The 14,648-nt window shown below is 42.7% G+C and overlaps 1 protein-coding gene across 6 annotated transcripts in view; it reads left to right on the top strand.

Moving 5' to 3' along the window:
• DIAPH1 (diaphanous related formin 1) overlaps window positions 1–14,648 on the top strand; it is a 92,290-nt gene that overhangs the window by 33,920 nt on the left and 43,722 nt on the right. For 4 of the 6 annotated variants that reach the window (XM_034656169.1, XM_034656164.1, XM_034656166.1 and 1 more), the window contains 10 exons: window positions 293–401; window positions 1,543–1,653; window positions 1,827–1,945; window positions 2,574–2,690; window positions 3,297–3,412; window positions 3,926–3,990; window positions 5,291–5,470; window positions 6,211–6,927; window positions 7,776–7,890; window positions 8,807–8,815. In XM_034656169.1, the coding sequence (XP_034512060.1) occupies window positions 293–401; window positions 1,543–1,653; window positions 1,827–1,945; window positions 2,574–2,690; window positions 3,297–3,412; window positions 3,926–3,990; window positions 5,291–5,470; window positions 6,211–6,927; window positions 7,776–7,890; window positions 8,807–8,815 (1,658 nt within the window). The remainder of the gene's footprint in view (window positions 1–292; window positions 402–1,542; window positions 1,654–1,826; window positions 1,946–2,573; window positions 2,691–3,296; window positions 3,413–3,925; window positions 3,991–5,290; window positions 5,471–6,210; window positions 6,928–7,775; window positions 7,891–8,806; window positions 8,816–14,648) is intronic. The other 2 variants (XM_034656165.1, XM_034656167.1) reach the window with 1 other exon arrangement.

Genomic DNA, 14,648 nt, shown 5'->3' with positions numbered 1-14,648 from the left:
TACCCCTTCAAATGTTATACCAGTTTATACTCACAGAACATGTGTTCTAATTTGGTATCCATAGGTAGGAGTTTAGGAATGGGTTTTAGGGAATACATTTTTCTGAGGAGATTGTCCTTAGCTTTCACCAGATTCTGACCCTTGCCCTAGGTGATGAGAATAATATTGGAAGTCTGGACAGTTGATTATGTTCTGTTTTCTAACTGATCTGTGCCCCTGTATAATCTGCCTGTTGTGCCTGTCTGTGCCAGGGCACCTGCACATTTCTCTCCCTTTCCTTTCTCCTGGGCAGGAATGAAAGGGTTTTGACAGCGATGACGGAAAGAGCTGAGATGGATGAGGTGGAACGCTTCCAGCCATTGTTGGATGGATTAAAAAGTGGGACCTCCATTGCACTCAAGGCAAGCATATCCTCCGAAACTGTCCAAGAGTAGAATTCAAGGGGCGCCTGGGTGGCTCATTTGTTAAGCGTCTGCCTTCGGCTCAGGGCGTGATCCCGGCGTTATGGGATCGAACACCACATCAGGCTCCTCTGCTGGGAGCCTGTTTCTTCCCCTCCCACTCCCCCTGCTTGTGTTCCCTCTCTCGCTGGCTGTCTCTCTGTCAAATAAATAAATAAAATCTTTAAAAAAAAAATAGAATTCAAGATGGGAGGACTTAGGTTCATTTGACCTTTTAATAGAACACATGGAATGGTTCCCAGCTACAGGCATACCTTGGAGATACTGCAGGTTTGCTTCCAGAACACTACAATAAAATCAATATCTCATTAAAGCGAGTTAAATGAATTTTTTGGTTTCCTAGTTTCCTGCATGTCAAAGTTATGTTTACTCTATACTGTGGTCTGTTAAGTGTGTAATAGCATGATGTCAACAACAACAATGTACCTACCTTAATTAAATACTTTATTGCTTAAAAATGCTAACTATCATAACGAGCTTTCAGCGAGTCATAATCACTGATCACAGATCACCGTCACAAAATAATAATGAAAAAGTTTGAAATAACTCTGAGAATTACCAAGACGTGACACAGAGACAAGAAGTGAGCAAGTGCTATTGGAAAATAAGCACTGTTAAACTTGCTTGATACAGGGTTGCCACAGACCCTCAATTTGTAAAAGAAAAAAAAAGGAATGCACCATTTGGAGCAGTGAGCTGAAGTGAAGTGCAATGAAATGAGTTGCATCTGTGTGTGTTTTATATTTCCAGATTTGTTCTGAAGGGAAAATGATTATCCTTCTCTCCAAGAAGGCAGAGAAAGAGCAGCTTTCCTTATTATGAGATGGGGGAAAGGCATGCTCTATATGCTAGGAAAGCCAAGGCTGAGAAGTCTCCCATCAAATCCTTGGAATCATTTAGACCTCTGAGCTCCCCAGACCTGGGCTCAAATCAGGTCCTATTGCTCTTGTAGAAAGTTGTTCTTGTAGTTTTGTACTGCATCTTCTACATTACATTTGGGGCCCTCAGCATGCATGTAAAGAGAACGGAATCTTGATCTCTAGGAGTCTACAATGACATGCTATGAATTCTCTTACTTTAGGTGGGCTGCCTACAGCTGATCAATGCTCTCATCACACCAGCCGAAGAACTTGACTTCCGAGTGCACATCCGCAGTGAACTGATGCGCTTGGGGCTGCATCAGGTGTTGCAGGTGAGACGCGGCTCTTCATTATGGCGGCCATGCCATGTGCCACCGGCTCTGATAGCCCCATCATCTCTGGCGTAACTTTGACTTTCAGTTTAAGAACCAGGGCGAAAGGCTTGGGTTTCTAGCCAGCACAGGACACGTCTACGTTCCCTGACTTGTGCTTTTGTCATTGACAGGACCTTCGAGAGATTGAAAATGATGATATGCGAGTGCAACTAAATGTGTTTGATGAGCAAGGAGAAGAAGATTCCTATGACCTAAAAGGACGGCTGGATGACATTCGAATAGAGATGGAATATCCTTTTATGAACTGGATTCAAGACACATGAGACATTCAGTGTAGATCCCTGTGCAGAATGGTGGGGAGTGATGACTCAGAACTGGGCATCAGCCTGCGTGTCTTCTCAGTAGATGAGGCAGGTGTCTTTTGATTGCTGTGGGCTTTATTTACCTCAGCACGGACCAGAGGTCTGAGGGTTCCTCGACACGGAAGTAAACCTCCTAGAACATGAAATCTTAGCTTACTAAGGTATAGAGCTGGTCTTTGGAGAATATGCATAAGTTGGGGGCGGGCTTGTAATTTGCTTTCTACTCTGTCCCTGAGACCTACAGAGGGAGTAGTTTGGCTCCATGCTGCTATTTGACATAAGTGACTGTGTGCAGTTACCTTTTCGCTTCCATCTCCTGCTTCTCTTCCAAGCCAAGTACTGGGAATCCTCTACATCTGTGTATGATACTACCCAGCCCACTGGTCCCTTGCCCTAAGGAAGCTTATGGAGCTTAAAGTTTGGGGAAATATTTACAGGAGAGGTGGCTGTTAGAATAGAAGTGGCATCTCGTGACTTTTGCCAAGAGTAGGGCAGTCCACCTGTCAAACATGGTTTCTAAATATATGCTTTCCTTAGCCTCTCCCCCTTTTTCACTGACTTCAGTGATGTCTTCCAGATTCTCTTAAACACAGTGAAGGATTCAAAGGCAGAGCCACACTTCCTATCCATCCTCCAGCACCTACTCTTGGTCCGAAATGACTATGAGGCCAGGTAAGATGGTATACCTGTGAGAAGTATTGAATTTGAGCCTAAGTAGAGAGAGCAAAATCCGTAAATTCAAAGACCGTCTGTAAAGGGAAAAAGAAGAGACAAAGACAGGATTACAATTCATTTTTAGTCACAGATATAAAAAAGTTGTCAGTTGTCCTTTTAATCCGACTGAAAGGTAGTCAGAGGTGGTCACAGTGTATAAGGTAAAATGTCCTTTTTTTGGAGAGAGGAGGTAAGATGGGGTTAAGATGATAGCAAAGGGAGGTGTACCCATTTAGGGTTCTTTCAGGTTGCCTAGAAGTAGAGATTCAGCATGCTGTGTATCACAGAAAGGATTAAGCCTGAGTTTTAGATGGGAAATGATTGGCACCAGGAGGTAGATGGCAACAAGTTTTGATTACCGGAAGAAGATGGGGTAGCTGTTGTAGAATAGCAAGTTTCCTAGCATGGCAGCATACTTCTGTTAGTTTTATGAAAAGGTTTTTTCAGGAACACATCTCCTCAAGTCTCTCTCTTATCAACGCAGTTAACTTTTCCTGATCCTGAATGCTTCAGAAAATTATATTTTGGTTTTCCTTTGATAACCTTCTTCTCTTTCTTCCATAGACCACAGTACTATAAGTTGATTGAAGAATGTATTTCTCAGATAGTTTTGCACAAGAATGGCGCTGATCCTGACTTCAAGTGCCGGCACCTCCAGATTGATATTGAGGGGTTGATTGGTAAGTATATTCTTCTATCTGTCTCAAAACATTGCTCTGCCTTTTATTTTGTATCTTCATTCCAGTGAAAGTTTCAGAGAAGGTATCTTTCTAGTCTCCAGGTATTTCCATTTTTGTGTTTAGGTGATAACTAACTTCTGTGCTAGGAATATACAGACCTTTAGTTTATTATTACATAAATCTAAAAATTTACTCCTACTCAAACATCACCCCACCTTTTGAAGGGACTTTACCTATTATCTATGATTCCTGCTGGTCTCAGAGATACTTACGTACCACTTGTAGGCACTCTCCAGGCCGTCCAGCATGGTGGCCCTATTATATAAGAGGCACTCAGAAATTGCATGTTGAACTTAACTGAAAGATTCATTTCTTTGTCTAGTGCAGAACATTAAGAGGGATAATAAAAATAAGCAAATGGACGAGAGACTGCCCTTTGGTTATATTGAGGGCATAGGTAGTGAGAGGGAAAGACAGAATTGGGAGCTTCATTTACTGACTCTTTCTTTTCAGATCAAATGATTGATAAAACAAAGGTGGAGAAATCTGAAGCCAAAGCTACAGAACTGGAAAAAAAGGTGTGTGAGAGATCCCAAAAAATGAGGGCCTTTCTTTTTTCCTTCCTTTTTTTTTTTTTCTTTTTAAGGATTATGATTTTTTTCTGCCGTGTGAAACTGTTACCTGTGATACTTTGCAAGCATTCAGCACCCAGTAGCAGTTCCTAGGGGAAACCTTTCTGGTATAGGGTTGTCACTGGAGAAACTAACGCGGATGTGATCCTGAGGAGTTAGTGGTATGCAGTTCTTGAGCCCCTGGCTAGGGACAGGAACGACAGATGACTCTCAGGTATAACAGCTCTTGTGGTTTTGCTGGCATTTCAGGCCTCTTAACCCTAGAACAGCAGGGACCGGAATATGTCTGAATTCTTTTTTTCTCTTCAGTTGTTAGGACTTCTGTTGTGGTTGTTAGGGCTTTGCTCCTAGAGGCTGCTGGGGTTGTACACCATAGCTGCTGTGGTGTAAATGTCTTAACAATGTGAAATTGCTTTAAAAATTTTAGGTTTGTGGTTATTCTTTTTGCTTTTTTTTTTTCTTCAACAAAGAGAATACAAGTGCAGGGTGGGGGGTGGAGGGGAGGAGCACAGTGAGAGGAAGAGAATCTTAAGCATACTCTGTGCTGAGCACAAAGCCTGACGCAGGGCTCCATCTCACAATCCTGAGATCGTGACCTGAGCTGCAATCAAGAGTCGGATGCTTGACCGACTGAGCCACCCAGGCACTCTGTTGTTTGTTTTTTAATTGAAATACAGTTGACACACAATGTTAGGTTAGTTTTAGGGGCACAGCATAGTGATTCAACAACTCTGTACGTTATGCAGTGCTCTCCACAAGTGTAGCTACCGTCTGTCACCGTATAACACTATTACGATACCGTTCACTGTGTTCCCTGTGCTGTACTTTTCATCCCTGTGACTTACTCCATAACTGGAAGGCTGGACCTTCCACTCCCCTTCATCCATTTTGCCCATCCCCCACCCCTTTCCCTCTGGCAACCACCTCTTTGTTTTCTGTATTTATCAGTTCATTTCTGCTTTGTTTGTTCATTTTGTTTTTTAAATTCCACGTATAAGTGAAATCATACAGTATTTGTCTTAGGTTGTTTCTGTTTGTTTTTAGAACTTCCAGTCTAAGTTAGATAGACTGGAAATGATCCCTGGTTCCCTCTTCTTTAACCTTGATTTTGAGTTCTAGATTATGGTGGTCTTTTTTCCCCAGGCGTTTCCTCTGTAAAGGATTGGGACAAAACAGTGAATTTTGGAAATAACACTCTGCTTCTTCCTGGAGAGCTTACTAGGAGCCTAATTCCTTTCTCCTTTAGTTGGACTCAGAGTTAACAGCCCGACATGAGCTACAGGTAGAAATGAAAAAGATGGAAAGCGACTTTGAGCAGAAGCTCCAGGATCTTCAGGGAGAAAAGGATGCCTTGGATTCTGAAAAGCAGCAGATTGCCACAGAGAAGCAGGGCTTGGAAGCAGAGGTGTCTCAGCTCACAGGAGAGGTAATGTCTGAGCAAGGGAGGCACAGTGACCTCTAAGCCACCCTCAGCCTCATAATGGGTCTCTCTTACAGCAGGAGTCAGTCATCTTACTCCTAGAGAAGGGTTAGCTACCGATGGGTGATCTAGTTAGATGATGCATATTTTAAAAATCATTTACTGTTTCTTGTTTGATTTTGACGTAACACACTAGATCGAAAATTTGGAGAATACGAAGAATATAGAGAATAAAAGGAGTCACAGTGCTACCCAGAAATAAAACTAAGAGTCATCTCATAAATTCAGGAGTAAAATCCAAAGAAACTCTTCATATATTTGTTAATTTTCTCTTATTTTAACTATTTCTGGACAGATTAATGCCCACACTGTCTTTGTAGTTAGTTACTTAAATGATCTGTGATATCTGATAACGTGATCACTTATGTGCTTATCTCACTAGAATATTTGATTCACTTGAGCTTTTTTGCATTTTCTAATTAAAGGGAGAATTTAACATAAAGGTTGAAGTTGCCTTTTTAATGCAAAGCATGCTGAGCTAAGAACATGAAGACCTGGATTCTAGTTTTGGCTCTGCCACTAAGTATCTCTGTGACTTTAGGTGAATCATTTCATTGTCTGACTCCTTTCAGTGTTTTCATGTGTAAAAAGAGAACTCTGGATTAAGTAATTTTTTAGGTCCTTTCCCACCCCAGTGGTCCCTGAAGTGGAGCGAAGAGTGAGTACTTCCATTGATACTCCTCTAGGTTGCCAAGCTGTCCAAGGAACTGGAAGATGCCAAGAAAGAAATGGCTTCTCTCTCTGCTGCAGTTACTGCTGTAGCCACTCCTAGCAGTGCTACTGTTCCCCCCACTCCTGGCACTGTTACACCACCCCCAGCCCCTCCTTTACCAGAAGAGCTTAGCGTACCCCCCCCACCTCCTCTTCCAGGAGGTGATACCATTCCTCCTCCACCACCTCCCCCTCCTTTGCCTGGGGGTGCTGGCATCCCCCCACCTCCTCCTTTGCCCGGAAGTGTTAGCATCCCTGTACCACCTCCTTTGCTTGGGGGTGCTGGCATCCCCCCACCTCCTCCTTTGCCTGGGAGTGCTAGCATTCCCCCACCCCCTCCTTTACCTGGGGGTACTGTCATCTCCCTACCCCCTCATTTGCCTGGGGGTACTGGTATCCCCCCACCTCCTCCTTTGCCTGGGGTTGCTGGCATCCCCCCACCTCCTCCTCCCTTACCTGGAGGAGCAGGAATGCCACCTCCCCCTCCTCCTCTTCCTGGAGGTCCTGGAATCCCTCCACCCCCTCCATTTCCTGGAGGTCCTGGAATCCCTCCACCTCCACCCGGGATGGGTATGCCTCCACCTCCCCCTTTTGGATTTGGAGCTCCTGCAGCCCCAGTTCTGCCGTTTGGATTAACCCCAAAGAAGCTTTATAAGCCAGAGGTGCAACTCCGAAGGCCAAACTGGTCCAAGGTGAGAATTTCTGTCCGTTTTTTCCTCAATAGATCTTAAGAAACTAATTTAGTTTCTTGCTTTGTGTTCTGTGCCCAAGTGGGCTTCCATTTCTTAAGGCTAGCATCTGTCTGTCTGCAGGTTCCACTCATGCTTATGTTTACTCGGCACATATTAGGCATCTTCTCTATGCCAGACATCACTTTGGAGAATTCTTTGAGCCCTATACTCTGCTACAAAACCTAAACATATCCTTAAGTTAATGTTTTTGGCCTTTCTCTGAGGGTATAAGTGCCATGGTAACCCACAGTTTGATAATAGTCATTTTACCATTCTGCAAGCTGCCGATAGTAGTGTTGATCTGAAAGTTGTGGATTTATGGATACACCCTGCTCCCTCTTCCCTATAAATGAGCTACAGAGGACATGGGTACATGGCACAGTATTATTTCCACTCTGTGTTCGAGGCCTCTATGATTCTGCTTCAGCCTTCTGCTTCCAGTAAACCAAGTGAAAGGAGCTTAGGGATTTACTTATAAAATGAACAAATATGTCATGGTTAGCCAAATTGATGGGAAGAATATAATGTAGTACAAGGGAAGATGTGAAATACAGCCTCAATACTTCTAAAATGAGAGGATGTGAGGTTAGAAGGAGAATAAGCATGAGTGAACCTAGCTCTTGAATGAACTGGAAGCACTACGTCTGGATCCTTCCACGCAGAGCGCACCTCTTCTGTGTCTCCGGTTAGTCTTACTCTAGTAAGACGTTGCTCAGAACCACCACCCACCACTTCTGCGTCTTAGTTTTCTAGGATGGCAAGTACAAGGCTCCTCCTAGTAACTCTTAACACCCTACCTGTATCCACAGTTTGTTGCTGAGGACCTGTCCCAGGACTGCTTCTGGACAAAGGTGAAGGAGGACCGCTTTGAGAATAATGACCTTTTCGCCAAACTTACTCTGACCTTTTCTGCCCAGACCAAGAGTGAGTACCTTCCTCTTTCATGCACAGGTCCAATATAGATCTTAGAGTATCTTTTTTTTTTTTTTTAAAGATTTATTTATTTATTCGACAGAGATAGAGATAGCCAGCGAGAGAGGGAACACAAGCAGGGGGAGTGGGGAGAGGAAGAAGCAGGCTCATAGCAGAGGAACCTGATGTGGGGCTCGATCCCATAACGCCGGGATCACGCCCTGAGCCGAAGGCAGATGCCTAACCGCTGTGCCACCCAGGCGCCCCTAGAGTATCTTTTAAGTGGGTCTCCCATTCCTTTCCCTTCCCTGGGTGAGGGTTGAAGAGAGGTGGTTTTTCCCATTTGGAAGAAATTAAGGTATTTTTTTTATTCCAGGGACATGGTTGGGAAAGAAAACTGTTGCGTTTTTGTATTTTTCTTCTCCAATTTTTTTGCATGTAGGTATTTTTTTATCAGTATAATGTGTTGGGGATATGAGATTTAGGTGAAATGAAGCTCATTTTGGGCCGATTTTGATAATACTCTTTTTTTTTTTTTAAAGATTTTATTTATTTATTCGACAGAGACAGAGACAGCCAGTGAGAGAGGGAACACAAGCAGGGGGAGCGGGAGAGGAAGAAGCAGGCTCATAGCGGAAGAGCCTGACGTGGGGCTCGATCCCATAACGCCGGGATCACGCCCTGAGCTGAAGGCAGACGCTTAACCGCTGTGCCACCCAGGCACCCCTGATAATACTCTTGAACCGATTCTGGCACTGTCTTCAAGGTGCCATCCCAGACCTACAAACTTAAGGGTTGGGCCAGTCTTTAACAGGTTAGGTGATTGAGTGACTGTCTACAATAACAACCATGTGTGACTCTTTTTCTTTTTTTCCCATTTCTTTTCAATATCTGATGCTTTCCTCTTCCTGGCCCTTTGCTCCTCCAGCTTCAAAAGGTAAGAATACAGAAGAGCCTTTTAATTGGGTATCTTGAACATTAGAGAAAGATGTAATAGATGTAAAGGAATTTCTCTTTAGAAAACTGAGATGAAATCGGGGATTGATGTATCTTCTCTCTCTCTCTCTTTTTTTTTTTAAGAGTCCAGAAGGACCAGTAGCTGTGATGTTTAACTGACAGCATAGATAGTTGTTTTAAGTCAAAGCTGCCATATAGTTGTTCTTCTTTCTTTGGAGGGCGAGGGGCATCTTAAGTACTAAAACCATCACCTTACATTACTGTTGTTTTATAGTCTTCCAAGTGCTCAACACGTATTATTTCTTGGACCTGCCAAGAAGCCTTAAGAGATAAACAGGTTGTGTATTATCTCCGTTCTGTAGCGTGTTTGAACTGAATATAGGTTAACTTGCCCAAGGTTACATTATGACCAGATCCAGGGATCTTGTCTTCTGGTCCATGGGTTTTGTTTTTTTGGGTTTTTTGTATAAATTCTTGCTTTTCTTCTTCACCTTCATATCTTCCCCTTTGTTCTAGAAGAGCTGATCTGTTTTGCCCTCTTCTTTCTTCACTTCCTAATTCTTGTGGTTTCGTGCTGCCTTGTGACAGGGCACTTGTAGTTATTTCCCCCGAGGGATACAGTATTTGAATTTAATGACAGTTATAGTCTAATAATTTTGTATTTCCATCTTATAGTTTTTTTGTTTCCTTAGAGGTGTATTTTGACCCTGGTGATGAAAATTAAGTGCAACTTTTGAGCATTTCCCCCCCTTCTCTCTGCCCTCCCCCTACCCCCAGTAAATAAGCATTGATCATTTTTTTCCCTAAGTGAACTGATGGAACCAGGCTGCACTTTGTTCTGTTAAGGAGCCTAACACTGCTGGGTGCCCTTGGTGGCCCCTAGTTATGTGTGTCTATCTGAGAGTGTAAGATAGCTGGGCTCAGGCGTGACCTCTTGCCTTTCACTCAGGGCAAAGTGGCCTTGTACTCTAGAGGATCTGTCATTTGCTGAACTACAGCACAGCCAAAGGGTTTACTTCCATCTGCTTAGTGAAAAATCCTGTGATGACCACTTAGGCTATTCTAGTATATCAGTGAGGACAACTTGACAGAGAAACTCAAAATCAAATAATTCCCTAATTTGTAAGTTCACAGAATCTACCCCTGTGTTGGCCTCTGGCATAAGTCCCTTTCCCACAGCTGTGCCCTGAGCACCACTGCACCTGCACACTGCCTGGGCCCCTTTCCTCCCACCTCGGTCACCCCCTTCCTCTGCACATTTGTATTACTAGTGATTATGGTGAGGTTTTCTACATTTCTGTGGTTTTCCTTGGTATTTTATTCCCACTGTGAATTGATAGTGTTTTAAAAATACCGGAGCAAGACCATATCTCATCTTTTGTCATATTCAGCAGTGTAACCACGCTTTTTAATACTCTTTCACCTCTCAGATTCTGCCCTGGAAACTGCTTTCTTTTCATTGAAGGTTTTAACTTTCTACAACCCTTGGCTCTTCCCCCCCCCCCCAAATTATTCTTAGAAAACTCTGTATCTTAATCTGAAAAAAAAAAAAAATGAGTATGACTTAGTTGATTTAGTTCAGTGGAGTACTGATTTTCCGGTAGTAATAATCCGCACGACTAGATTGCTGCTCTTGTGATGAAGGAGCTTCCTAGCTAGTCTTTAAATATCTTCAGCTTCAGTTATCACTTTCAGGTGTTAAATTGGCACTCTGTCTTAATTTCCTCGTTTTCCCATTAGGAAAAGTGTTTCCTAAACACTAGGTCATGTATTCTCGAAAATTACTAAATCATGAGCAGTTTTCCAGACATTCTAAATCTCAGTGATTTAATTTTCCTGTCAAGTATAATCCTGAGTATTTACTGTTTATCTGACTCTGAGTGACCCATAGCGCTCAGACACAACAGAACTTTCCTGCTGCTTGTCTCCCTTGCTTTGTCTGTTATCATTCATTTTCCCCCAAATAAGAACTACCTCCGCCTTTTAAAAATTCCTTCTTCTTCAGATTTTTAATGTTTTACTGACTTTAATGTTGTCTGATTTTTTTTTTCCTTCTCTCTTTACCTGCTTTCTTTTCCTTTGAGTTAGTCTGTAAATCTTTGGTGCTGCAAGAGATATTAGAATGTTGGAGTTTGTTGAATGTGTCTCTTGGGAACAAAATAGTTGCTTTAATACCATATGCAGGGGCCTCAGGTAGCAGCCAGAGTGCTGTGTAGGGGCCCATGCCATGCATAACTCCCACTGTGATCGTGCTGACTAATTTGCCTTTGCCTTTCCTGATGCGATTTTGAACCTCTTCTCTCAGTGCTCAGGCTGTCAAACTCAGTGCAGACTTCCCAATAGCCCCTTTGCTCACAACAACCCAGAAACACTTGAGTAAAAAAGGCTTTGGGCTTCTTAAAGTTTTTATCAGGTAAGAAAATTTAAGCTCTAGCAACTTCAGAGGTGAGCGCTCAGAGGACCCACATCTCCTCAGTATGAAAGCAAGGTTTCTTTTCCTCCTGGTACTTTAAACATGTCCAGTATAAAATTAAAAATCTTTATCCTTAATCCTGTTTTTCAGGTAGGTAACCAGTTTCAGTTTCCAAGTCTCTTATTCATAGTCTTAACGTTGATGATACAGTTAGATGATAGATAAATACTCATTACCACTCCATAAATATTCTGACCTTCAGATAAAGAATTAGAGAGACAGCTTGAATAACTTCCTAGACTATGTAGCAAGTGCCAGAACCTGGATTCAGACTCTGGAGTGTGTGACTCCAAAGTCCTTGTTGTAGCCCTCTGCTTCCCAGAAGTATATGTCCCTGTCCTAAGAACTTCTGGAAGCTTAGATCCAGACAAAAGATGAAAGAAGGGGATATGCTGGCTTTTGCAACCATTTCATTCATTCAGGCACATCTCTTTAGTCCTTGAACTGGCAGTGACTCCTAGTACAAAAAAGGAACAACAGATTAGGGAAAGTAGGTGAAATGCTGGATATTTAGGGTTGAGGAAGAGGAAACATGTTCTGATTCCACTATATTCAACTGTAGCAAAACGAATCCAGATGGAGAAATAAGGCCTGCTTATCTAGTACAATGGAAGTTCTTAGATGATTTCAGTCCAGTAGTTGCCAGGTTTGATGAGGAAGTTATTTGGACACGAGGTTTTCATAATATTGCATTATTTCCTCTCTCACTTGCTAAACACAAGTCTGTTATTTGTTAGACATGGCTGTAGCCCCCTTATATTTTACTGATAGCCCAAACGTCCTGTATACCTGCTTCAGGAATGGATATTAGAGAGAACACCCACCTCACTCTTTACATCTGCCTCCTGTAGTCAGGGTTCTCCAGCCGCTGCATCATTATGGTTCAGGAAGATGTGAGCCTTGTACTAAGAGAAGAGCCCAGAGAGGGAAACCAGTCTTCCTATGTATACTGCAGGTTCTCTTACACATTATTCTCTTAAGGATTAGTCTCTTGTTTTTAAACTCTTGAATTCCTATAAATCACAAATTTACTCAGTCAGTTTATTCCTGGTCAGGGAATATTATGAATTCAGACCTGATAGGCAGTACCATAAAACTTCAAGTTCTTTCCACTTTCTCACCATCCTTATGGTAATCAGCAAGGAGTCTTTTATCATAGTCTCTTTGTTGACTCTCTCTCTTGAATTCTTTGGGAACATGTTCAGTAGTTAAACTTTTTTTTCCCCCAACTTCCTCTGGGGAGCATTTTCATCACTGTGGTGACCAAGGTCGTCATTTGTATGAATAACTAGGATTTCATTCAACGTTTCTCCTAACTCTTGCTCTTTTTTGTTGATGACATGATCCCATGAAAAATAGTATCCCTTGAAACCGTGTGGGAAGTGATAACTGATGTCCAGTGGCATTTTCCTTTTTAGGTTTATTCCTTCCTTCCGAAAACCTTTTGAGCTCATAAGGTCCACAAGCTAGTTACCCCTCAGGTGTGCATTGGCCAATCTGTAGTCTTAGACCCTCTCCCTGTTAAAGTATGAGGTGCATTGTCGAAACTGTATCAGAACAGTTCTCCAGGTGGTTTTCAGCAGTAATTTAGAAAGAACTCTGGCTAAAAAGTAAGACCTTGACCAGGAGCTAAGGATTTCGTAAACAATAACCGGATTCTAGTTAGGATTTGACCGTGCGTCAAGATCCCAAGGTTTGTGCTCTTGTCCCACAAGTCAAAACTGTTGGCAGCAACCATCTGTTGCTCTCCCAGAGCTGTTGGTTCAGGCTTCAAGAGGAGCCTGTGATGGGGAAGCAATCCCTTCTTTCCCCACAGATTGAAGGGTCTTTTTTCTTTTCCGTGTGATTCTCTTGTTTCCACTAGGTGGCGCTCCTTCAGCTGGATCTTTATCAGGAAATGCCCAAATGAATCTTTACAGTTTCTGCAACTTTAATCCCTTGAAACAAGATTTTGTTAGAGCTCAGCATCATCATCTCTTAGTGCTGGTCATCTACTAACATCCCAAGTTATTTCTTATTCCTCAGCCAGTTTGGCTGTGGCCACTCTTGGCGGTACTCCACGACCGCTTCCACCTTAGTTCTTAGTGGTTTCTACATGAAAGGGTCACGATCCTACCAATATGCTGGCTTCACAGTTCCTTGAATTGTTCTTTTCCAGTGATCTTGTTCTCTCCCTTACCTCACCCATTCAACTGCAGTCTTTCTCCAATCATAACTCCATGCCACCCATGTTCTAGCTTTTTACATCTCTCTCATTTAGGACCCTGGCTGCCACAATCCTCCAGCCCCACTGCGATGTCCAGTCCATTTGTCCTACCACCTTTCGCTGTGCTTCTGCTCTTGATGACATCACTCCTCCTCAGCTAAAATTCCGTGGCTAATCATTATAATAATCACTCTCTTCAATGTTTTCCCCTTCCATTACCGCTCTGATTTCATCATAGTTGATTGGAAAAACAACAGTCTCTGTCCACCCTGCACAGGTAGCTGTGCAAGCGAACGTGGCTGAAAAAAAGAAACAAACACCTGGTCCTCCTGAATAGACTTTCTTCACTTGGCTTTCAGGACAGCGGACGCTCTTACTTATTCTGCTTCACTGGCCGTTCTTTCTTCTGGCTCCCGTCTGCTCAGTTTGCACTGTTGCACGCCCCTCGATCCTGCCAGGCAGTCGGATATTAAACATTTCGAGTCCGTTCAACTTCCCATTCTCCTAAATGATTATTTCACTTTTTCGGTCTTCAAAGACCCAACACCTCCTTCATTTTCATTCTCCAGTGAGCATGTTTTCTTCCTACTTCCCTGAGAAAACTGAAGCCATTGGAAGAGGCACTTCTGTGGACTTCCAGCACTACTCTACCCACGCTGTCTCCCTCTCTGTTACCACGGTCCTGTCTAACGCCTGTTCCTGTACTTCATTTCAACAAATGCAGAGACTACACTACAAATATAAAATGAAAAAATCTCCCTCTCCTTGCCTGGAGTGACCGTGGTTAACATACCTCTCACCTGCATGTGTTATTTTAGTAAAGGAACGAATGAAATCCTTTTCTTTTGTAGTTCAGGTGGGGGAAATGTGGGAATTTTTCATAGAACCTTATTGGAAATTTAAGGGGCAAAGGAATTAAAATGACAAAAATGGGAGAGTATGCACATATTTTTAATGCAGTCTTTGTGATCCCATGTGGTAGATAAACTGTTTTGCATTTTGCTTAACATGATTCAGCACCTCTTGAAGTCATTACATGGAGATGTACCTCATTATTTCTAATGGATAGTAGTATTCTTTTTTTTTTTTTTAAAGATTGATTTATTTCAGAGAGAGAAAGAGTGAGCACAGTTG

Source organism: Ailuropoda melanoleuca, chromosome 3 (genome assembly GCF_002007445.2).
Source record: "Ailuropoda melanoleuca isolate Jingjing chromosome 3, ASM200744v2, whole genome shotgun sequence".
Lineage (NCBI taxonomy): Eukaryota > Metazoa > Chordata > Mammalia > Carnivora > Ursidae > Ailuropoda > Ailuropoda melanoleuca.
Note: the sequence above shows the minus strand (reverse complement) of the source record. Positions and strands in the feature narration are given on the sequence as shown.